The sequence below is a fragment of the Merops nubicus genome, unplaced genomic scaffold (assembly GCF_000691845.1).
Source record: "Merops nubicus isolate BGI_N331 unplaced genomic scaffold, ASM69184v1 scaffold16964, whole genome shotgun sequence".
In the NCBI taxonomy this organism is placed as follows: Eukaryota; Metazoa; Chordata; class Aves; order Coraciiformes; family Meropidae; genus Merops; species Merops nubicus.
In genome coordinates this window covers 25,359-51,605 of record NW_008602421.1, presented here as the reverse complement: position 1 = coordinate 51,605, position 26,247 = coordinate 25,359, and the positions used below count along the sequence as shown (strand labels likewise).

Here is a 26,247-nt window from a genome sequence, read left to right as displayed (position 1 = left end):
AGTGCCTTCATTTATTGGATGGGCTACACTAGGTGGACCCGTGGGGTTTTTTTGGCTGTTCTCACACTGCAGCAACAGCAGGCTACCCCCTCAGCAGCACGCTGAGGTTTGGACTGGACAGGCCTAGCTGGGAAGCGTCAGAGGGGGAGCTGGTAGGACACCTCAGTGAGATGCTGGGAAACGCTCTCGGGACTGCAGGAGGCTCAGTTTGTGTTGTGCAGGAATAAGATCTTTACACAACCAACCTCACTTCCTAATACTTTCTAGTTAGCAGAGGAAGGAAGAAAGCCTGTTTTGCACACAGCAATTCTACAGCATGTAGAGCTGCCTCTACTCATTGTTACAGGAATCACTTACTGCATATTGATTACATCTATTCTATATATTAGAACTGGAAAACATTGAGATTCTATGGCCATTGTGACTGTTGAGCAAACCACATGTTCCATCACGGCAGAATCTGGAACCAGAGTCCTCTTACTCCCTTGAAAGCAGTTCTGCTTGGGTAACCAAAATGAATTTTTTTGGTGGTGCCTAAAGATGTTCAGGTTGTGCTAAACAGCCTCATAAATGCTTTGGCTAATTAAAAAAAAAAAAAAAGTATTTGAAGGGAAAATTCCCTTATATGGTCCAAACCCATAAACCAAAGCTTCCTATGTGAGTAACTGTGAACTCTCCAAAGGTAAGTTTAGTAATTTATTTCTGACTCATAACTCCTTATAAGAACCTGAACTGACATCACTGAAATCCTAAAATATTTCTAATGTAAATCTAATAAACTTCTCTGGCATGTAGTTACTTCTGCTGTTTCTTTACATGAATACTTAGTAAAAGCTGCAGAAAGTACAGGCTCCTGGCAGAATCCTCAGCAGGTGAGGGGTTTTAAAAAAAAGCATAAGCAACAATGTCCTTCCAAACAGCTGGCAGTGTGATTTGAGATAAGGAGTAATTAGTGAATATCACAAGGAAAAGAAGAGAAGACAGTCAAAATTAAAGATACTTAAAAGTCACAGCACTTCAGACATCGCAGAAATGTTTAGACAGCAGAGGTCACATTTCTTCCTGAATGCTGTACTTTTAATTTAACCTTCTTACTTCCCATTATTTATCTTAGCATAATAATTTTGCAAACCACATATAATTAAAAGGAGGGGAAAAAGCCCAAACAAACATTGAGTACCTTCTCATGTGAGGCTGACCAGAAGGTGACCAAGGACTGCGTCCTCTTTGATTTACAGCTTGAACCATCAGCCTGCCCGTGCAGCTTGCTCTGCCCTGCCATGGTGATGGAGAGGAGGAACGTTAAAAGCCTTGAAGTGTGTGATATTAATAAATGTCCAACCTGATTCCTTTGCCCCCCCTCACCTGCTACAGAGTCTGTAAAACAAGCTCTTCTTGCAGGTCATTGAGAAACAGCGGTCAAGGTACCTTCTCCTATTAAACTTTTATCAGCTGCCAACTTAACACAGAACAGACTGGAATAATTGTAACTGGAGCACAGTCATTGTTAAAAAATTCCATCTGGAACATTTTTTCTTTTAAAAAAAAGTACCACTGGTATTTAAGTCCTTAGAGCAGTATATTGACTAAGTTATTGATGTGGATGGGAGACTTCTCCTTGTATGGCAAAAGGACAGAAAAACAAGACAACGAGTTCAAGATCTTGAAAATGGCACTCAGTAAGTGGTGGCAGTTAATGCCAGAGCTGCTGCTGACCAGGAGGATTGATCCACTTGATCTGGTGGAGTCACAGGTCAAAAAAGCCCCATGAATGTAAAAACGAAAAGAACTGTACAATAAGTCCTTAACAGGTCCTCTCTGAAGAGCAAGCCTGGTTTGGGGGTAGGATTTTGGCATCCAGGGCTCTGTAGAATTCACCATGTAAGGGGTCAAAGCCTCTGATGACATTAATAAAGGGTTACAGATATAAAAGCTATATAAAAAATAATACTGTAGTAACAGGTTATATACTTTTATATACCCTGCACATGTAGCAGTAAAGCAACATCAGTGTATTGAGTGTGAGGTCCACTCTCAACTCTGTCATCATAAAAGTGACAACTGGTCGAAGCCCACGAAAAAAGAATTTCACAGGGGTCCTGAGCAGCCTTCAAATGACCTTTATGTTATTGCTGGACTGTTGGAAATCAAGTCCACAGGAATAATACTTGCATTAAAATAAATCATTGTGAACGACCTGTAACAATTCTTTAAGCAAAAACGCCTTTTCTTTTGAATGTATTACAAGACCATTAAAGACATCTGCAACAAATACATTTCTATTTTAGACATCACTGCATATTAATCTTTTTCTGGCAGATGATGAATTCACACATTTTGGGGTAATTTCTGCTTATCTCAATACATGAGGATATATGTGCTTTAAACAAACGGAAAGACAAAGGACAGTAAGGAATCTGGATGGGGAAGAACAAATGGGAAGCCAAAGATTTGAAAAAGCCATGGCATGAATGAAAAGCAAGGGATGAGTGGGAACCAGTTAATGAGAAGATGGCCTCGAAAATAAGGGAAAATCCAGGCTGAGGACTGTGGGGGTGCATAGTGCAAAGAAGTGGAAAGAACGGGATAAAAAGAAAGAAGGTGGAAATAAGGACTTGACTCAAGCCCATACAGCTCATGAAAGATCCGTTAAGGGACACAGCCTGTAACTAAAGGCCTGGAACAGGCAAGGGTTTGTGTTTGTCTAGGGGCTGGGTCAGTTTGCTCTGGGAAATTTTACTGCAAACCCCAGAGGTGTGTTAGAACCTCGACTTGAGATCACTGTGCTTGACGTGGCAGTCATTGGTCCCTGCCAGGTTAACAACCACAGCTGATTTCCAAGGTGTGTCAACAAGTCATTTCACATACATAAATTCTGTAATATTAGTCCAGCTTGTGAGATAGCATAAAATGGCAGAGCTTTACTGAACTGGATCTTTTGCATTAATAAAATCAGTTTCTAGCAGCTAAGAATGCCTTTTTTGCTTTTTTGTTTGGTGGTTTCAATAGCAATAACTAAAACAGAGCAACAGTTCAGCAATTATCTACTGGCCCATCAGAGTCCTGATGCAGGCTCCTTATGTTTACGTATTTCACTTTTCTTAATGAAACTTTGCCAAATTTGCCTAAGTTTGTGATAGCTTTGAGATGTGGACAACTTTCCATTAGAAACGAGAAGGCTGTGCCAAAATTATTTCCACTCAGGATGACTTAAAAGAATTGGAATCCAGATCTTTGAGTGTGAAAGGCCAGTACAGTAACTCAGAGCCCTTCTTTCCCTCCATTCTACTGTTAAACACGCAGTAAAAGCAAGCAAACAGTGAAAGAGGTATGTTTGTTTGGGAATTACACTGCAAAGAAAGAACAGAATGGGCTTGGTGAACAGACAGATGTTTTGTTTAGGGGTGCCAGAGAAGGATGATTTTGGTTCTTCTCCAACGGTGGGGGGGAAGCACAGATGCAGAATTTTATCATTTAACAAAATTCCTTTTTCAGTCCCCAAACTAGGAACAATATAAAACCAGCCCATATTAGTATGTCTAAAAACCAGCTAACAAACTAGTGTCACCACTGACCAGACCTGATACCCTACGCCACTGTTCAATCACTGAACAAGCATCATCCAGAATAACAATGCTAAAAACTGTGCCCTAGATATTCAGAGTAGGGTGCCCAAACACAAAGGCAGTTTATTCACCAAGAAGTTCTAAGACTTCTGCAGATTCTCTAAGACTTTGGATCACACAGTAACACTATACAGGAAAACTTCCTGTAGCTTCTGTGTAATGCACTATGTCGGCACTAACACAACACTTACAGGAAGACAGAATAGGATTCACTTCCTACCTGAGCACGTATGTATTTGTTTATCATTTTAAAGCCTGCTGTGAACTTCCACAGTTTAAATGCTAGTGTTCTATAACACAATAGTCATCTATGTGTAAAAGCTCCGAGCTTGAAGAATTCTCTTGGCCTTATGCTATTTCTTTATTTCTGTTATTTGTAGATGTAGAAATAACATTTAAACTACCTAGATTTAAGCACTACATTTTGTAGAATCTAGCCTAAAACAGCTGTTTGTGTGTTGTCTGTGCATCCAAGCCCCATACATTCACAAGCACGCTGGGACATGACCAGGAATATGACCAGCTAAAGAGCTCGGCCGAAATGGCAGCGCCATGATGAGTAACCCAGCAACGTCCAAACAGAGCACAACACTCCTGTGGAGATTAAACTCTGTCTCAGTGACACTCTTTGTTATTCTGTAGTGTGATTCTACTTGCAGGCCTGGTCTTGGCAAGATATTTGGTGCTACAGAAGAATTAATTCATTGCATCCCTAAACTTATATTATTTGCCTTAGTTTCTCTTGGGCAAATCTTGCCCCTCAATTTACTGCGTTCTAAGAAAAATTAATTTTAAAAGTTTCTTCAACAGGATGCGTGAACTGTAAGTTCAGCTACGTCCCATGCATTAGTGAGTTTCTGCTGTACACCTTACCTCCTGTATTTGGTCTGCAAACAACAAATGACATTACAAGGCCAGTAACACTTCATATTTCAGAAAAACATTTCTTCAGACTTTGAGAGCAACATAGAAGACCTCCCCGCTACATAATAAGTGCAAGAATTTTTTGCCTTGCAGAATTGTGATCACTGCCTACAGTAAACATGTTGAGGTGTAATATACTCCCACTTATTTCACAAAATTGGCATCAAGTCAGTGAGAAGCGTCAATAGATGAAAAATTAAATTGCTGGTTGGGGTTACTTCTGCTGGTAAACTGGGTATGTGTTTTTTTCCCTTTATAGTATGTATGCTATCCATGCTCAGTTAGGGTGCTGAGATGATATCACCCAAAAAAAAATGGTGGAAGAGTGATTAAACCCCAACATCCCTCCCCTCTGAAACCTCAAACCGTAAGAAAAAACCTGCTGTTGAGTTGCTAATCTCTTGGAGATAGAAAGGTCCCACCCTATTGATGCAAGATGAAAACATACATCTAACTTACATAATTTATGGTGACTTCATCATTTAATTAAACCATGCATATGTAAGATGAGATAGTTTTCTGAAGACTTCTGTTCAGAAGCACGTTTTCTCTGGTGCCAAACCTTCATTTACCTGTGGGTTAGCAGCCATAATAGTGTAATTCCCATCATCATCCAGGGTGGAGGCTGCAGTATGCAGTGAGCAAGTCCCATCAGGCTCTCTTTGAATTCGGTAGTGATCACTCCGTTTAGAAATTTGCTTCCCATCTTTAAACCAATAAATCTGCAGGGGAAAAAAAATCCACAAGGCACGGCTGATAAGAGGCAGGTGTTCACTGTCATCATTGCTCAATTAACAGTGCTAACGAATCTCCACTGCTGAAAACCTCTCCAGTAAGCATTAAAAGAAAACCAGTTTGATCAACAAGCAAAAGTGCAGAATCACACCAGAAACCACTTTCACTAAGCAACAAGTTACAAATCAGTAGTCGTTCAAAGAGAGATGGCAGCAGGAACTGAAGAAGCTCACAGGTGTGTAAGGGCTGCATTCATCCCAAGGACAGAACAGCAGCTGAACATTTAAAGAACTGGAAATAAATGTCATTGTAAAGAAATGCTCTATTTCAGAAAAGATTACCATCTTTAAATTTTTATTTCATTTAAATCCTAAAATGTTGCAGAAACAACTTAAGAATGCCATTTCTCCCTTTTCAGAAAATAAAAACATAAATCAAGGTAATTATAGGAATAATTAATTCCATGGTGAATAAAATAGAACTAATGATCTCACTGTTGAAACACCAGTTTCATCTCATACCCATCATGCTGACTGGACTGGACCAAAAAGCCCTCAAGAGATTCAGGCTTTCAGGGTGGCAGTGAGCGTGTCAGCGCGCAGACGGGTCAGCTCAGGGTAACTGCATGGCTGAAACCAGCATGTCACCCTGATGTGACAGACAGCCACACCAGTGGACAGCTTTTTTTTTTTCCACAGAAAATGCTTCAGTGCAAGTCAGCACACTGACAGCCTTTAATAATTGTACACCAGCAGCAGCAGAGTTCCAAGCTGTCGGGAGCAGTTACAGTATCTGTCAGACAGAGGTCATTTCCATTACTTTTGATACAGAATTTTATTTCTGGCTGACCCAAGATCTAATTTCAGTGAGCCAAAAAAAAAAAATGATGCATGCAGAATAATATGTTATAGTAATCCATGAATTACACAAAAAAAATGTATGCCTTTTTAATGCCTTGAACTTGAGGGAAAAAAACCCAATACTTTGACCTAGCTTTAGGTGTTTTTCTCCTTTATTTTAATGATAATAAAAAAGCTCAAACTGAAATCTGCTAGGATCAAAATAAAAACATGGTGTATGCATGAAAGCACATACAGGAAGATGTGAAAAAATTTATACTAGGAAGGCTGTAGTGAGCTCCCAACCCCCATACTTAAGTAGAACATCATTTACTTGTAATTTCTGAAGCAGGTATTACACCATAACTTCAGTGGTGTTCAGCACTTATGCAGACACTTGGGCAGATACTTGCACAGTTTTTAGGAGGTCAGGTCACACAAAGTACTGCTCTATTTGTCTGTGTGGCATGGCTGCTGGGACTATTCAGTATGAGGAAAACACACAGATTTTGCTCAGTCTAATTCTGGAAGTGGGAATTTAGGTCTTATAGCAAGGAAAGGGCGACAGCTTTCCAGTAAAAATGAAGTGACAAAGTAAAGCACAATTCCTTATACAGTTTAATATGCCAGGTTCTTCACATATGCCAACATTTCAAAGCTCTAAATTCACTTGCTTGGGGAAAAAAGTTAAGGATATACTTTTAAATTTCACAAAGGCTAACGGAGAATGTTTCAGAAGGAATGAGCAGAAATTTCCCTTAAAATTTAATTACCATGTATGGTTTTTATATTAACAAGCACGATGCGTAACCAGAAATTATTTCACTTCCTCAATAGCTGGTGATACTTGTTTCCCATTTTGTCTGTCAGCAGCCTTGCAGAGACTGTGGTGCAAACAAAAGATTTAGTCATGTCTTCTCATCTGTTGACAGAGTGCTTACTGGAGATGCAAGAGATATTTGATCACTTATATACACAGGGTAATGGATGCTGCTAACAACCTAGCTGAAAAAAACGAGTTTTAACTTGCATGCTTTGCATGTGTCATAACGTTGCTTGGAAATCTACTGCATTAAGTAGTAATTATTTAATAGCAATGCACTTACCAGAAATATCAGGAGACATGCCAGGAATTAGTACATGGAAATACATGCAAATATTGACTGAACCAGCCATCCAAGCATCAAGCATATGTTGTCCAATACTTATTTCCACTAAGTTTAAAAGCACTGGCATCACTGGATTTTACTTATGAGCAGTGAATTCTTAATATCACCTTTATCTGACATGGTGTCAAGAAGTAAAACACTACCACTGCTGGAGAAAATGGCCAGTGCAGTGACACATTTTCTTTCTACAACACCTTTTAATAAAGGTACCATTAAACTATGTAATCACTGAACATTGCATCTGGACTGCTTTTATCCGCACCACATTTTCAGAAGCCAATGTGTAATGTCTAGAAGTCCAGTGGACTACACGATACAAAAGAGAATCTGATCTTGGGCAGCACAGGCATTTTTAATCACCAAGGATTATATTCAGCCATGTGAAGAGCGAGCAGTACAAGCTTTATGCAACATTCATGTCTCGATCAACCTTTTGCATGGCATTGTCCTAATTCTGAAGGGAAATATCCCTTAAAACAAGTATTCCACACTTCCTCCTGTATCACCACAGGTTCTCATTTTAATGAGGAAATAGTTTTACATTACACTGAAGGTTATAACAAAAGTCAACTCATATTTTAAAAGTCATACTTATGAAGACAGAATTTGCACATCAGTATTCAATTTACATGGCATGTTCAGGGGAAAAAATAATGAAGCAAATAATCCTGCTTAGAAAAATCCCTTGTAATGAATGCCAGATTTTAGAAACACTACAATCCTTCCCAAAGCCATTCCTTGGCAAAGCTGACAGAATACTTAGAAGCGAGGAGCTTCAAGTTAGTAAATTATTTCCAGCTTTTTGTTTGCCAAAGTAAAAAATTTATTCAGGGGCAACACTTCCAGCTTCAACAAATGACAGCAGAAGGGCAGCCCTCAGCCACTGAACTTTTCAAAATTGTTATCTTGGCGTGCTCCAGCAGATGAGGGGAAGATACAGCCTTTGACACACTTGCAAAGCCCAGCTAACAAGTAGCCATCCAAGAGGACCAAAATTGGTTCCATCCTGAACAACTTAACAAATTGCACAAAGTATCTGCAAGTGATGGGATAAAGGGTCATAGTCCCAGGTGCAGGAGCAAATCACTTTTTAATGTGCATGCTTTGGGGCTGCAGAAAAGCAGGTGGTGGTGTCTGAATGGGAGTGCACTCCTCGGAGAGGCCTTTGCAACCCCTGCTTCAGGGGAGCACTTACAGTGCAGCTGCCTGGCTCTGCAACCCCCAGCGCCACAGGGCTGGGTGAGAGGAAGGAGACATCCTCTTTCATCTGTCTTAAATCAGATTAAGATGACTGTGAAACTACACCTTAATTGAAAACTGTGAAAATCAGAGACTGGCTACATTGATTAAGGCTGACTCATAATAGGTGATCCAGCAACCTAGCCACAAGCCTCAGGCAAAAAGAGCACCTCTCCAGCACACTGCACCTCTTGCAGCAACAAACCCTTATTCAGCACAACAAACTCTTCTGTACCCTCCACTTGAAAGTAATGCTGGACATCAAAGGTTTGGTCTCAGTCAGACTGGGCTAATCTTCTCAGTGTGTGTCTTCAGTTTGAGGCAGGAGTGTGTTTTTTGCTATGACTATACTGATCAGCTGCACTCACTCTGCAGTGGTTCACATCGTGTTGTGGTCTTGGAGCACAGAACTGGATTCCTTTCAGATGAAACTAAGCCAGAAAAATGTGCTCCAAGAACACATCTAATGTGATGCATCTGCTTCAGTCTGTGGGACAAGATTAGAGCTAGCCTGAAGTAAAACCTCCTGAAATAAATGCAGGGATGGCTATTTCATTCTACACATTTGCTTCTTCTGGTCTGTACTACTGTAGCCCAAATTCTCTCTTGTTCCTCCTCTGATACCTGACAAAGTCCTTTTTCTTGTTACATTTTCTGCAGTATCGTGTACCTATATCACTGAACATGTAAAGTCATTCACATTTATCACTGGTCAAAGTCCTAAGTACCTGTAAAACTTACACTAGATGAGAGATTTGGATGTGGCTGCTGCTGTGAAGATCTCATCTAAGAGATAAGGCACCTTTGACCTTGTTGAAGATGAAAAGACTGCCTGTCCACAAGACATCACTGTAAGAGCTGCAAGGACCTCACAAGGAAGATACTGGCTTTGGGAAGGGATCTAGAGAAGCTACTGGTGTTTGCCTGCTGCATAATGAGTCACTTGGCTGCCAAGCAAGTTTTGAAATGGTTAAACACAACCTATCCAAAGAAGGCATTCTTCCAGACTACTAATATAACCAGTAACTATGCAAGTGGTACTTTTACATTTGCTAAAAGGAAATGCTTCCCAAGCCCAGCCCTCCCTTAGGAGCTTGTCATTAAAACCTCACCATCATATCTCATCTTGCTGTTGGGATATATGGGAGCTTATGGTATTATATTATGCCTTCCTCTAACTTTCAATGAAATTCAGCCTTACTAAGGTGTGTAGATATAAACTCTGCACTGCTGAAGAATGTGGACATACCATGCTGGCTCCTGAACCAGCAGCAATGTATTTCTGCATCAGGATGTTGCTGTGCCTGAGCCAATTACTCGTTAACTCGAGTGTTAACTCGATGAAGGTGCTTTTGGGACTACCGTGTCAGCTCACATGGAGTCTCCTAGCATTGCATTGCATTCTGTGCATACAAATGGACCCTGAGGGTAACTCTGAAAATGACAGACATACTACTTCTAGGTAAAATAATTAAAATGAAGTTTCAGGAGGGAGTAGCTAAGAGCTGAAGCCCCGTAGTAGGATTTTTGCCTAGTATAAATCTAAATAATTCCAGTCATGTCAAAAGAAATTTGACAGTTTATACCAGCTAGCAGTCAGTCTTGTCAAGAGAGAATGTCTGCTGGTCCTATAAGATGCAGCCCGTAGGGTCCAATGGCTCACTGATAACAATACAGAACTCTTCAGAGTGTTTCTAGAAACATTTACTCTCTTTTCTTACCTTTGGCTTTGGATTTCCTGCCACTTTACATGTAAATGTGACTGGCATTCCCTCAAAGATTTTGTAATGCTTCAGCTTTATCTCAAAATACGGTGACATACTGTTATCAATAGGTTCATCTCCATGCTGCACCTCATCATCTGATTCCTCCACGGGAGATCTCTCCAGCCTGTATTCAATTTCACTGATCAATCTCTGCTCAAAGCTGGAGACTTTATACTCCTGTCAAATAAGAAAGGTACATATTAGTGTCCAGCTTCATCACGTTGATATGTTCCTAATGTGATTTTTTTAAAAAATTCTACTGATCTTTGGCAATCCATCAAGGTTTTACATATAAAAGGAAACTGTATCTTGTTGAAGAAAAACACTATAATCCATGCGTCCCATAACTGTCCTATGAAGACATCTGGTATGATGCAAAAATTTTATTTCATGTTATCTTAAGGTCTAATTTATAAAGGGGAGGAAAATCATTTGTTGCTTTCTTTACTTTTTTTTTTTAAAGCCTATAAGAATAAAAGTATTCTGAAGCAGTTCATAAAGACAAAAGAAACATGCTAACATTTCCTTGAGGGTACAGGCAGATTTAGGGTGGGCTTTTTTATCCAGAAGGCCAAAAGACCATATGGTTCACATCTGCTGTTTGCATAGAACTGTACTGGAGGATGCACCAAAAGGCTAAAATGATTTTGTTTGCAGTTACTTGTAAAAATGAGGGGAGGTAAAAAAAAAAAATAGAGAGAAAATGGCAACACTGGCAGCCCATGAGTTGCCTCCCTTTGCCCCTGTTGCCATGGCCCTCTTTCACCAAAACTATCAATTCTTCCTTAAAACTCAGATTTGTCATAAGAGTATTGAAGATAATGGACATTTTCAACGTGTGTAAAACATTACTAGTGTTTAGGTTTGCTGTTCAGATACTGGGACACATTACTGTGACATTCACAGTTATGTACTTTCTGGACTTCTTCACTCAATCTACTTTGCAGTAGAAAAGCCCCCCTTTGAATCTTAGTGATAACAAAGACAATGCCAAAATGTAAGAAAGCTCAGAAGCAAAGGGGTGGAGGCATCTTTATTAGCCAATGCTCTTCACAGTTAGCAGAAATTCAGGCACTCTTTCAAATGACCTTTGGAGATTGCTTCTGGCCTTTATTTTTTTTAAGACAGAACATGTCTCATACAAAACCTCCTTTCACATCCCCATCCTCTGCCATTGACTCTGGTCCAGGAATGACATGTAGTCTTTCTACTGACCAAGTACAGAACTCATCATAAACCTCAGTAATGGTAAAAAGTGGAAGAAGAAATACCTTGTAAACTGCAGACTTTTTAAAAATAGTAAGTGCACATGTATATATAAAGAACAGCTGATTTGGATGCAAGGCAGTTAGTAGCAGTGTACATGAACATTCTGGCAGAAAGACAGCAGAGCAGAGTGTTACTGAGGCTGACCTGCCTGCACTCAGACAGTTAGGCTTACAGAACAACTTCAATACCTTGAAGGGAGTGCAACCCCAATCTCCCCAGTTAATAACGCAAGGGCACCTGCTGTTACTCGCTAAGAACAGTGAAATGGAAAGGACAAGGATGACAGAGGGAAAACAAAAAATCAATGGACAAAAAAGTAAGAGAGAAGAAGGTGAAAATGTTAACCTTTTGAATATCCACAGGACTCACTACAGAAGCACCAACAGAGCAAGCTTCCTGCAAGGGCAGAAAAAAAAAGATCAAGAGGCAGAAAGAAGACCAAGAGCAACCATGACAGTTTCTCAGAGTTTTTGTCATTAGATAAAATAAACACTTTATGTTGTAACATAAGCAAAAAAATGCTACATATTTCCAAACAGCAGCTCTGGCATCTGAACAATGGAGAACGTGTACCTGGCCTTTCAAGCAGACTTTCTGTTGCATTTCTGGTCTGCATCCAAAAAGCGCAGATTACATACATACGGAAAAGAGAATTTCAAGATAGTAGGTGTATTTTTCCCTTGAGAGACTTAATGGTCAGGACATAATAGGATAAATGGAAGAGTTTAAAGCAGAGAGCAGATATTTGACAACTCCCAACCTTATTCAGTATGGAAAATCTGAGCAATAGGCATGTGATCCTCCAGTTTACTTCACTGATATGCAACAAATGACTTCTGTAATCAAAACTGTCCTATCTTGTGGACTTTTTTAAAGAGAATCACAGCCTGTAAAAAAGAAAAATTGAAAGAAATATTTTCTTTTCCTATGAAATTGTAGTTATGCAGCACCTGTACAGCAGGCTCTTCTTCTGGTTCCTGTATATTGAAGACAGTTGCAGCACTGTCTGCTCCCAGCAATCGACGAGCCATTTTCTCCTCGTACGTTAATCTCTGAACAAAAAACAAAAGGGGCATGAGGAGGAAGGAAAAGAAGATCCAAAAACTCTTTCCTCATTAACAACTATGAGAAAGACAGTGAGCAATGCCTTAAGTAATGTTAATAAAAGAGAGCAGCAATATGTTTCTAGAAATGTTCTACTGCAGTTTGTAATGCCTTTTTTTTGCATTGCAGGTGGCTCTCTGACTTAAGCAACACTTGCCCTGACTCTGCCATTTGTTTCATCCTCTCGCCAGGGACTTGGGCAGCAATGAGCAATAGGAACTGCTTAAATCAGCGTGGCTCTCAAAAAAGCACATGTCAGAGTATCCCAGATCTTACCCCTAGTCATTCTACTGGATTTTTACATTAGAACTACACAGCAGAACACTTTGCAAAAAATGCTAAAGAGATACTACACTACTTGATTATTTTGTCAAAAATATTAACAGCTTTACAAAAAAAATAAGATTCTTTAATGTTTTTTGTTTAGATTTCTTCTTACTCTTTTGGAAATTAAGGAGACAGATAGTAAAAGACAATTTACACTAACACAATTCAATTATTACATTATTATTTTTCCTTCTACAGCAGATAACACATTTTGGCACTTACACATTTTCTTACAAATCAACATAGCGAAAAAAAAATGCCAGGGAATGAAAGACAAACTCATTACCTGATGAAACACCTAATTTACTAGAAAAATGAAAAAAAAAGCATGGAAATTGTAAAACGTATCTACCTAATTCTTTCACTTTAAAAAAAGTTCATTTAAGTTAATTTTTAAAAGATGTCATATTGTAGCTAAAACAGCAGGCTGAAACTCATTAAAACAAGGTACCAATCTTGGCTAAGTTACAAATGTCTAAGCAAGTCATGAACTTTTCTTCACTTTAATTTCTTTTGTGATCACTCCAAGTTCCCACAGCCATGATTACACAAACAGAATCACCCAAGACAGGAATCTTCAAGGCAAAACCCTCCAGGCAAGCACAAAACCAGAGTTTGCTTGTTTCAGGCTCCCACATCATCTGATTACAGTTGGTTTGGGTTGTTTTTTGGTTTGGTTTTGGTTTGTTTTTTTTCCCTTTAGGCCATGTGGGCTTTCTCAGGACATTCCATGTCCAGGTCAGACATCTCTCTCACTTCCCAAAATAGGCATTGACAGTCATGCTCAGCTCACCTTCTTTGAAAAAAATGGGAATTTATACACTATAAGAGTGATTCTGCTTAACTGCTGCACAAAATTGCCAAGCCTTGTGCAGTCAATGGAGAAAGAGAAGTACAGAAGCATTAGTCACTCTGAACATCTTCCCTACTTCACTCCATTGACCTTAAGCACCAGAATCTGGCTCCCCTGGAGTAGACAGTCTGACTCCATCAGCTGTCTTGAACTACAACACCACAGTCCACATCTCAAACATGATAGGAAACAGAGCATGGTCCAGAGAAACCTAAAGCACACTGGCTTTCAGTGACACAAAGGTATCCCAAGGCTTTCAGATGCTTCTCAAAACATTTACTTGACACAACAGGGGGTCATAGTCTTAATTTTAAAAATTACTTTACTCTTAAAAGAGATTCCTGCTTCAAAGACATTTAAATCAATAACTTAATAATCGTAATCAAGTCTTAGGAGAGCTGCTTCTTATCAACTCTGAGCAGGAAAAAACTGGTATTTTATCTTTTATGCATATGTTAAGATGCACAAACTTTTCAGCTGTGCACGGAATCTTTGCATATACTTGCTCATTTTACTTCATTTCTTGACTCCTCAAGTAGATCATTAATTCTTGATAAAGTCTGTAAGTTAGCACTAACAGTTGTTTTTTATTCTATTGGTCAAAGAAGTCCCACTACTGCAGGACCTAATGATGTGTGACTCCTGATGGATTTGTTTCTCACAGTGAACTTCCTCATCTCCCTCTGATGTGCACTTGCAAACTATTCTTTACCCCTGTTGTCCAACAACTGGACAAAAGGTAGAATGAGCCTGGACTAATCAAGAGCTATGCATATGCTTACTGGCCAGCCACCCAGTGATGAACAGTCAAAAGCAAATAGCCTCTGAGGCTTCAAAAGTTCTTGAGATACAGACTGTGCAGTCTTCTTATGTGAATTCATCATCTCTGAGACCCTCAGTGCTTTGTTAAGTCCAAGTCACCTAACAAGAGTAGGAATAATGGGCTGAATTGTACACTATTATTCCTTATGGAAATGCAGCTTGGGAAATGCAATTTAAAATAATAAATATATAAAACATAAAAATACTCTATGTACAATTATTTTCTATGCAGTTTATCTGAGAAACTACTGACTCCCATTCCCCAGAGTATTTTATGGTTTTGTACCGGTTGCCCATTGTTCAGAAGGTCTTCCTTGAAGCGAAGTTTTCTTTCCAGGTCTTGAATTACAGCATCTTTTGATCCTTGAATTTCTTCATCTGATGCTATCCTAGAAGATCTGCCTGTTTTCTTGGGAAACCCCCTGCAAAACAGCACAGGAAAATTAATGAGCTTTCCTGAAATCACCGGTACTTGGAAATTTATCTGGAATCACTGTTATTGGTGTAGAAAATGACATAGTGTCTTCGCAGTTAGAAGTCTGGCACTTTGCTTACTGTGCTCTCCCTTCTAACTCACATCACTGCTGAAATGGTTAGTTTAAGGACAGAGTTGAAACTCTGCTTTATTTGTGCATGAGTCAAAACAGGGCTCAGGACTGTGCAGCCATGGCTATGAACAACATAGACTCGAAGAAGAAACTGACGAGCGATAGCAATAAAGCAAAGCAAAAGGAATCATGAAAGAGAAAGCATGACTAGATAAGTGAGGATAGAAGATAAACCAGTTCCTATAGGTACCAGAAGAATAAAGATCAGAAAGATGTAAGACAAGGCAGATAGTTATTAATTTCCTATAATATTTATTGATATATTTCTTGTTACAGCTTTGCAATATATAATGCATAACATCATGTTTATTCTTCATATCTCTGTGCAAATATATCCAGGAGGCAACATGTAAACCTTGTTTCTGAAAGAAGAGCCCTTCACAGAGTCCAGGTTACACTGGCAAAATGAAAATCCCCCCTGTAAAGCAGTTTTCAGCAGCAGGGTTTCACAGCAGAGTAGCAGCCATTTGAATTCACAGGGCTAAGCTATTCTTCATACCAACCTACAACTTGCAATTCTACTTTCAGGATGCCTCACTCCCATTCTTCTGGAATAGCATAGGCTTTTTTTTTTTCCAGTCTGCACTAATATTTAGCACTTTGCAGCACTGTTACGATGGCTCTATTGCTGGAAATGCCCCACAATGCTGGTTTCTACTCTAGACTAGCTGTTCTCACATAGTTGTGAAGAAATCAATATTTCTACTAGTATTTTAAACCTGTAGCACACCCCATTTCACCAGGGAAACCACACGTTATTGTTTAAAACAGCAATACTGATTCAATATTAGGTTTGTTTTTACTTAACTTCATCAACTAACTAGGGCTCAAACCTATGGGAATGATGTGCAAAATATGGAATCCAACCAAATAAATTGACAAACTAACAGATGACAGATGGAAAAACATCAGACTAGCATGTAAAGGGTAAACTTCTCTCCAATACACAGCTTAATAATTTATCAGCACCAAAATGTTAAACAAGAATCATATGGAGACAAAAAAATTTCTTGAATATTGTTTGGTATTATGTTTCCATAACACGGTTAGAGAAACGTCACTCTCCGGCAAGCGTTTTCAATGGTAATTTCTAGCGTTAGCTAAAATAAAACAATCACAAATGCTGTCAAAAGCCAAAAAAAGGAATTAAGTGAATAGATGGAGAAGGCAATAACTGGAAACATTTCTCTCTAAATTCCTAACACATTTTATATTCTGTTACTGAAAGTAAGTTTAAAATGGGGAAATGGCAAAGTTCTTGTAAAGGGAACTGCATTTTCACATTAAATCACAGCAGAAGAGTTGACATTTGTCTAGTGTTACAAAGAGCCAGAGAACAACATCCTTCACCCTATTAAAAAAATCAGCCATTAGCTGGAGATCTTCTCAGTCACCAAACAGAATAATTCTCTCAGCATTTGGCTGGGGATCTTCTCAGTCACAAGTAACAAAGTCCTTTCCACTCTGTTCTGGGGAAGAAGTAATGAAAATTATTCCACCTACAGAGAGACAAGAGAGAGCTAAAAGGAGAGGCTAAGTTCTCTGCAAGAAATAAAGATGCTTCAGCAACTCATGAAATTTGGGGTTAGTGAATGCAAAGAAAGTTATGGAAGGAAAATGGACAGAAGGTGGGAAGAAGGGATCAGAAGGTAACGTCCCTCATGAAGGCAGGACCAGCTGCTGGAAGGCTGGTGGAAAGGTGGCACCTGTCTGTCTCTCTCTCGTCCTTCCCTTCACTCTCCAGCCTTTTACACTGCCTTGCCCAGGACTGCTGTGGCAATGACTTTTTTGTCATTTTTTAGAGAAGGACACCCCCCGTCCCCCAAATCCATACAACTTCAAGGCAGAAAACTTCAAATGTGGCTTCACCTTGAAGAAGTACTGTGCCAGCTACATTAAGAAATACAGTTTTCATTTCACATCCTTACAAATTTCATACTTGAATTATCAAAGGTCCTAGCAGAAAAAGGCCTGCTTATGCTTGGCACTCAATAAGTTATAAAGGTAAAATGTACAGCTTACCCAAGAAAGTCACAACATTGCATAAAAAAAGAGGAATGGGATAAGTGCTCTGGAGTGGATTTCAAGGAACAAGTGAAAGCATTTTCTGAAGCAGTATCAGTAATGTCTGAAAAAAAAACCTCAGCAAACACACCCACTTCTAAAAGGGGAAGGAGTACCAAGAGAATTACACATCAACAAGTTCAACACCCATACTAAATGTAAGAAAACAATATTACAGTCCATTTCAAGACAATGTAGGATAACAAGGAAATGAAAATTGACTTCTATCAAACCTCACACTTCTCCTTCTGGCATGCAGATAACCAGAATCAAGGACCTTTGATACACTGCTCTTTCTGGCTTCTGAGTAAGCCTTCAGGAGCTGCAGTAAGTTCCCTAGTAAATCAGGGAGACAGAGTCTGGCTCAAATTTCTATTACATGGCTCCATAACTGTCTGAAAAAGCTATTCAGAAAGTAGCAATGATTTTTTTTTTTTTTAATCAAACTGGAAGAATATAAACCAACAAGGGCTTTCAAAGGCCTGTATGTATTAAGTTTAGTACTTAGTATTTCAACCTTAAAAACTGCAAAAGTGAAATAAGAAAGCATGGTTCTTAAATTGGTTCATGACACTAAATTTGCAGAATTTGTAACTCATTTGCAGGTAACAACTTAATTTACAATAATTTTCATAATTAGTCTAGAGGTGGTCTAATGATGATGAAGCTTATGAAAAATGTTGAAATGGAAATAGAAATGGAAAATTAGGACTAACATTAATTATGTCTCAAGAATCTGTGAGATTAAATCTTGGACAATAACATCATTATCTCAAAAGGAAAAGAAATATAATTCTGGGACACATTACCACAACACATGAAACTTCCCTGTTTTCCTTTATTGCTTGCTGTTGGACTCTGAATCTGGTTTTACCACTGTGCTTTAAGAAAAATACAACAAACTGGGGTGATTTCAAACAAGAATAATGTCAGATGGTTTTAAAAGCATAGCTTTTGTGAAAAACTGTCCCCTACACACAAAAATATCTTGTTTATTTAGTCAGGAAATGAGAAGAATGGAGACTGAGAGGTGAATAAGACATAAAACACCTGCAAATCCTTAACATTCAATGATTCTCCATGTCCATTGAGGTTGACAAGTAAATAACAATTTGAAGAACAACAGGCCCAGCTTAGACAAAAACAATGGAGAACTTTCACCACCCTCCAACAGTGACAGTTAACAGTGGTGCTGGAACGAGGCATGTAGGAAAGCCAGGGAATTTTATTTAATAACAAGGCATGCAAATATTCCAGCAATGGCCTGGGGATCCCTGGTAGCTTTTAACAGGAGAAGCAGATGCCCTAACAAACAACCTTCCAGATCACTGATCACATGCCAGAACATCCTGAGCTTTGCACAGTGGATGTAGAAGTGTCATGTAAGACCTGATAAAGGCAACTTGCCTGAAAAACTGATTCTCTTCTCTTTAGTTATGTTTTATCACTACGTATTGAAGCAAGGGAGTGGTTGGTTTAAAAATTTAACCATGAAAATGAGTATCAGCCAAAATTTCTTCAAATGCCTTTAGAAAACCTCTCTCTTTCAGGACTATTTTAAATTGGTACAAAAAAAGAAGAGGTGCACAAGGAAATGTAATTTTTCCTGCAGATGCTGTTTCTGCCCCCTCTTTAGAATCTTGTTATTTTTCTACATATATACACTTTAAAATATGCATATATATATGCATACATACATACCCACCCCACCAAGTTAGCTCTTAATACATACATTCTTGAGATGAACTTTTCCAAAGGGCTACAAGGCAACAGCAACAAACAGAATGTCCTTGGTAAATCTATCCTCTGAAGCACAAATCCATTCCACTTGAGAGATGGTTTATGTGTCAAGACAGCCTGGCAGTAAGCTTTCTTCCACTGCTTTTGTAAATATTTTTCACCATCCTTACATGCCCTTAACTGGATGCATTAAGGTCCTAAGTTTTGTGTCTTCCCTTGTGACTCAGTTTTCTTTTCATCTTTTCTCAAGGATAATATCAAACAAAACCCTCTGCCAATTCTTCTATGCATTTGTATGTTAGTCCAATGCAATATTCAGAGTATATTGTGAGTATTAAGGTAGCAGGAGATAGCTGGAGAAGCCATATTTCAACATATTGACACCATTAGTCAGGAGCACACAACCACTACCACAAATGTGCAAAGAAACTATTAGCCTTTGAGGATCAGGCTGCAATTCACAGAGATTTTAAGTACCTCTGAAACCACTGATGGCTTGAATACAGACGTAGATGGAAGCATGAAAGTCTGAATTCTTTTGGTCAGAAAGGGTTCAACAGGATTGCCACAACTCAGTCATCTTATTTCACATAGATTTTTTGACAGCAAAGAGTTCTGCAACATCAGCTTGGCTCTCCTTTGTTTTGAATGTTTGCCCTAACATTTGTTTAGAAAGAAGGTCAAACCAGCAGTACTTTTCATGCTTTAATTACACAGAATGCATGCTGGATACCATTTCCTCTTTTCCTATGTACCTTTTACCATGTAAACAAAGGCAACAGGCTGGCTGCTGTTATCCTTCCAAGAACAAATTCCTGTTTGCAGTCAATATGGCTCAGTTTCATAGAAATCCAAAACAATTCTCTGGTACTGAGGTAACGAACAGGAAGTTGATTTTTCCTTTAAACTAAAGCCTTCCAAAAACACAGCTAATTCCTGTCCATTTATCACATTTTTCACTTACTGTAAGAACAAAGCTACTACAAGCACTGTAACGGGGCACAAACTTTGAAGCTGCATATTAAAATCATTTTAGTCTGATTTTGTCACACATGCTGTGGAGACAGGGAGTCAGATCTGTTCCTTAATGTGAAGTTACAAGCCTTTCAATTAAGGAAATGCCTGAGGCACAGACCTGACTAAGGATGACTTGCACTGAATGAAACAAAGCTAACAAGAGCTTAATTATTTCTACCACCCAAAAACAGGTTATGAAACTACAGTTGGGGGAAAAAAAAAAATTAAAAAATCCTGCCACAGCATTGGAGCATTGAATAGGATCAAGACCGACATGACTAATATATGTTTCTGAGCAAGTTTAATACTTCCTAATGATTAGATAACACAGAAACAACTCACCTACAAACTGCATGCCTACCAGCCTACCATCAAAATTTCATTTTTCTAAGGATTATCTTTAAAAATGTATTTTTACTTATTAAAAGAAGAATTACTACTTTTTCATTCTCGTGGTTCAGTTCCCCACCTGAGCAAGTTATTGGTCTGCCTCATACTGCAATCGTTACCATAGATGCTTAAGTGCCATTTGTTTTTCAAAAGATGTCCACACATTTGGATATCAATTTAAAAAATACCACCTATTTTGTAACCAGCAATCTTGTCTGCACTTAGGATTGTTGCCAACATTATGCTTGAACTGATGGCAAACAAGAAAACACTAAAGCACTGACTGCTCCTGACTGCAGAAAAGGCTGGCATGGACCTCATCTTCCTGAAATCTTTAGAACATGTCACTGCCAGAAGCATGTGAAGAAAAACCTACATTGAACTGAGAAAAAGTAATACATCCCAAATATTAAGCTTTACTCCAGCTGATGTGGTACTGGTTAAGGTCTCCACAACTATCAAGCACTGTACTTGGCTTTTTCATTCACAGACATTTCTGTGGCATTCAGATCTGCTTAAATTAATGAAGTTATGAAATTAAATCATCTGAGGAAAAAAAATCCACAGACTAAAAATAAGCTGCAAAGCAATGCTGCAAACAACCTCTCTCTCAGCAGAGATGTATATGTACTACTTCTCTTAATTAAGTTCACTTGTCATCTTACAACATTCTTAAGCATCTAGAAATAGCATTTAGAAAAAGAACTGGATAAAAACATGCTGGAAACTAAGACTTCCAGATACAATGATTGTCAGGATACATAGGCCAGCTGTTTTGCCTACTGTCTGAGCGTCTCCATGTTAAATACTTGATCTCTACTTTTGAGCAGCTTTAATTGATCAGAGCTGGGGCACAGCCTGGATTCAAAGTTCAAGTGGAACAAACATGCATTCATCATATTTCAAAAAAGCTGATATGGGTATGTATTCTGTGACAAATCTGGGCACGTAAATAATAAAAAGGTGTTGCATTGTGCAAAAACAAAGACCCTAGTATGGGCTGTTTCTTAGCACAATCAAGAAGTGATCTGATACTACAAATAAGCCACTTGGTTGTTGATCTAAGCCACAAGTAGTATCCAAGCCATGGGAAAAGGAGAGACAACACAATAAATCAAGAAACTTTAAACAAAAATGGTCTAATGGACAGGAGCAATAGATTAAAAAAAATTGATGGTCAGGAATCAATGCAAACTCTTAATACTTGGTGGAATTTTCTAGTTAGAGACATACTTCATATATATTTTCCTGAGATCTAGGGATAACTCCCAAGTATGATGAAACAGGTAGCATACAGAGAGGAGATGAGCTCCCTCAAAAGCAGGACAACATCCTGACCTTTCTCCTCAGTTTGATGTTTGAATTCTTAATCAAGGTAGTTTCTCCTACCTATCACTATTTTCACATCAATCATACTGTAGGTAACCTCCATTTTTTTCAGTTGTGACAGACATAACTTAAGAAATGGGAAAAGTTAAGTGTCCAGTCTATACATCAACCCTTAGCTGAAACATTAGTGTGGTATTCACTGCTCATGGGTGCAGATGGAGTACAGGGATGGAAGAGAGAAATGTTTTTCTGACTTTATATAACAAAAGGGACAACATCTCCTCAGATTAGTTTCTCTTTTAAGTAGACCAAAGATGATACATACACTGGAAAGGAAATGTCTGAAGAACGCTGATGGAGGGAAGGTCTGACTCCATGAGAAGAAATGAAGACACTTGGTTTGTACACAACCACCATATCTTCCAATTTACAGAAAACTCACTGATGATTCCGTTGACAGTCTCCAAAAATAATTACCTCCACCTGCAATATTTATTACTTTAACTTTATCTCCTCCTACAACAGTAGCAATTTGAAGAAAATAAGCATGAGGCTTACGGACTCTGAGGAGCAGATCTGTGATTGTGCCGAGATGTAGTAATGAAAAAATCATTTAAGCATATGACAAATTAAACTATTATTCAATAAATTCCCCAGCACATCAAGATGCATGTTATAAAAATAGTCTGTAGAATTTCTTATTCTGCCAAAACATTTTTTTTTTTTTTTTTGTAATTAAGAGACACTGACGATGTTGAATATTTTAAATTCTTTCAGATATTTGTTAGTGTAACAGTACTCATACCTGGGAGAAAAGAGAGTAAACAACCATGGTAAAGAGACCATATAATCAAAATATGAACAGTGATTTACCAACCCCAAAATACACACGAAAAAAAAAGAGAAGGCAAGAGAAAGGAGCTATGGAAACACTGAAAGCAGAGAGGAAAACTGTTTTAAGAGCATTTTATCTTCTAAAGACACTTGATATTGTTGAAGTATCTAAATGCATTGACAGATCCAAGTCTAGTTCCACTGATGTTAAAATACAATAATAAATCATAAAGTTATTGTCTAGAGAGGAAATCTTACCACTTCAAACACTATAATTGCAGTCTCTAGTAAAAATTGTACTTACTTTCCATGAAAGGTATTTCTAACTCTGCTTAGCTCACTTTCAGCAATCCACTATCACTTTTTCAATATCTCTCCTATATGACTGATCAAGAAGCAGAGACAAAATTAAATGGCTTGACTAGCATTTTGGATGCTGAACTAAAGCAAAACCTCCTTGAATGCTCCAATTCATTCCTTGCTCCCAGTCTGTATAGTACACTGTCAGGAAACACTATCATCTTTTGCAGTCAATAAGTCTTGGAGATCATGGAGTACATGGTGAGACTATAGGCTGAGGTTATGGAATTCTGTGAGTGGCTCAAAACCTACAACTTCTCAGTAAGACAGAGGAGTTCAAGAGAAAAAGATTTGTGAGGATGAAGCAAAAGACAAGTGAAGTAAAAAGTGAAGATGAAGGAAAAAAAAGAACTGAGACTATAGCACAAAGCTGAAGAGACCAAAAGCAGTGGGGGGAAGGGAAGTAAAAGGAAGAATTGCTCAGGAGTGGTGTGAGAATGATGAAAACCAGAATTATTTACTCAGCATGACACACCAGACATTAGTAACCTACACAGTAAAATGAAAAAGGAGAGGCTGAGGAAAAATTGGCATCAAAGATACATAATAGATTTTTTTTTTTTCATCATGCAGTACATCTTTTACCATATTTTAATATTATAATTCAAATTACAAATGCTGATTGTATATATATACACACATATGTATATATACATAAATTATACACACATACATTCAGCGTGGTTAACATGATCCAGCTCCCATCTGGATTACATTTCCTGAGGGAATGCAGGCCAAACAGCCAACCCTCCTCATCCTCAGCTCAGAGCCTGAGGCTGCTGCCTTGCTCTGGGTTGGGAGAGACACCATCAGTGCACACCCAGACTAGCTGCTGAGCCTGGGGAAGTGAGAGGCATAGAGGCATGGGGAAGAGGGGGAGCATCCTTACAGAGTTGCCTCTCTGTTGGAAGATTGAAAAGATTGAGGAAGAATATAGCTCATCCCTCAAGAAAGAACACACATGCATGAATGCAGCATAACAAAGAGGGACACAGCAGAGGCTCGAGCTGCTGCTGTCAACCTCACAGCACACAGAAGGGAACCTGAAGGAGAATCCAGTTCCTAGCCAGAACTATATAGCTGCATTAGAGCCTTTCCTGGAAAATCAGGGGTTCATAGGCTGTGTTTACCTGTCAAGCTGTCAGTAAATTAATCGTGCAACTTTCCGCAGTCAGTATCAATAGAGAAACTCAGGCAGTGCAAAGGACACAGTAAAGACAGAAAATCACATCTATTATGAATGCAAGGGCAAGCTGTACTATTTATTCATTTTTCTCCTCAATCTGTTTTCTGGCCAGACTCCATAATGAGCCATATGACAGAAATCAAGATAAAGAAATGCTCTATAAAGCATATATTTGATTTATTACTTTGGTATCCATCTGCTTTCTTCCTTCTCATCCTTTTTATACCTTTGGGCTGAAATAACAGAAGTTCCCAGTACAACGGTATGTAGCTGAGCAAGTCACCTAGATACCGTAGATATGTTTAGACAAACTTCTAGACAAAGTTATAAATAAGCCTTGCACACAGCAATTCTCATTTTCGTTCCTCAGCATGTCTCTTTGTTCTCTAAGGATGGAATGAGAGACTAGTGCCAGTAGAAAGACAAACTGATCTCTGATAGGAGCTGACATGCTCCAAAATACTATTTTGGCCTTTAGAGAAGACAAAAGGGGAAAACAAGTATGCAGAGTTGTTGGGGGAGGGATTCTGTTTGTTTTTATGCATTGCTTTTCTAAATCCCCTCCTAAACCCTTTCCCAAACTTCCTCAGAACAAAAACTCTAGCCAAAAGTTAAGATAAGTTATGACCACTTTGTTGTCAGACAAATACTTCAATGCCTTATACTTTAAGTATCACAAAGCTACAGGGACTTCTAAACAATGCTCTCTTGATATTTCTCTACCTGAAGATGTAAGAGGAATGTGTGACTTTAAAAGAACTGTGGCATAAGAAAGGTTTTCTTGGATCTCCTTCCACTGCCCTGGGCATGCAGAGCTTTTTGCTGCTGCTTCCATATTTTCATCAACTCCATTTAAAACTCTTGCTTTTGCTCTTTTGTGTTCCTACTGTAGGACTCTTTCAGAATCTCACTTCTGTGATGGTTAGAATACTATATCATATCTCTGTCCAGAGGCATTTGCAAATAATTCATGCACCTCTGCCTCTCAGGTAGCAGGTAACAGCAAAGGACCCTAGAAAAGTATGAAGCGAAACAAATGCACTAATCTCCAGTACAGTCAAACTGGAGGAGCTCATCAGCAGATACTTACGGAGGTGTCACTCCTTTCGGGAGGCCTAAGGCGTTGACAGAAACGGGTGGCGGCTGCGATGGCAGCATGGAGCTCAGAAAAGCTGCTGGAGATTGGCCAGAATTAGGAAATCTGGGAGTTGGAGACAGGCTGTGCGAAGGTGAAGAAAGTGAAGGAAGTGGAGGGGGCGGAGGGGGTGGAAGTGGAAAGGAATCACACACCGGATATGTTGCAGTTGGACTAAAGACAGGTGGAGGCGGGGGTGGAGGGGATGGAGAAGAAGGAGACCAGGCATACTCCCCTTCTGGGGCAAACTGCTGAGAGAAAGGGGGAACAGGCACTCTCACAAACTGTTTCTGAGAAGCAGTTGGAGACATGGGAGAAGGAAGGCTGGATGTAGATGATCCTGAAGATGGAGTCACATAACCTGAAGCGGGGCTGATGTTCTGAGCAGCAATGAACTGCTTAGGCCGAGCATAGTTGAAGGAGCTGGAAGGCTGCATGGTTGTGGAAGTATGAGAGTTAAGAATACTCATTGGCACAGGAGAGGTGACAGACTGGCTGTACTCAAGCTCCTGGAAGGAGGGGGGAGGAGGAAAAGAAGGAGAAGGAGGAGGGTGCTGCTGATTATCAGGTTGCTGTTGGTGATGATACCACTGGCCACTTTCTTGCTCCAGACGAATTTGGTTCTGCAGCTGCTGTATTTTTATAGGGTCCCTGTGGAATGGAAAAATAGACAAAAAGATGATCAGACACACAGTGCTGGTTGGGGAGAGGGTAAAAGCTTTATTGACCTATGGTCGAAGAAAATCAGAAAATTCAAATCATTTGCATATCTTGAATAGCCTCATTTCTTCAGAGCTAAAACACTGCAACAAAAGTCCATTTTTTGAGGTCAAGAATAGGGAAAAAAGTATATTATAATAGAAGTTAACAGAACAGGGCTGATTAGACAGGTCTGATTACTACCATACTTT

At 39.0% G+C, this 26,247-nt stretch overlaps 1 protein-coding gene across 1 annotated transcript in view; it reads right to left on the bottom strand.

Annotated features, from left to right (window-relative positions):
* Positions 1-25,993, bottom strand: part of PALLD (palladin, cytoskeletal associated protein) — a 33,704-nt gene extending 7,711 nt beyond the window's left edge. The window contains exons 1-6 of the mRNA XM_008938361.1: positions 25,292-25,993; positions 14,960-15,095; positions 12,518-12,619; positions 10,254-10,475; positions 5,123-5,272; positions 1,181-1,275 (exon numbers count right to left, since the gene is read on the bottom strand). Of these exons, the coding sequence (XP_008936609.1) occupies positions 1,181-1,275; positions 5,123-5,272; positions 10,254-10,475; positions 12,518-12,619; positions 14,960-15,095; positions 25,292-25,806 (1,220 nt within the window). The 5' untranslated portion in view covers positions 25,807-25,993. The remainder of the gene's footprint in view (positions 1-1,180; positions 1,276-5,122; positions 5,273-10,253; positions 10,476-12,517; positions 12,620-14,959; positions 15,096-25,291) is intronic.
* Positions 25,994-26,247: the final 254 nt, after the last annotated feature.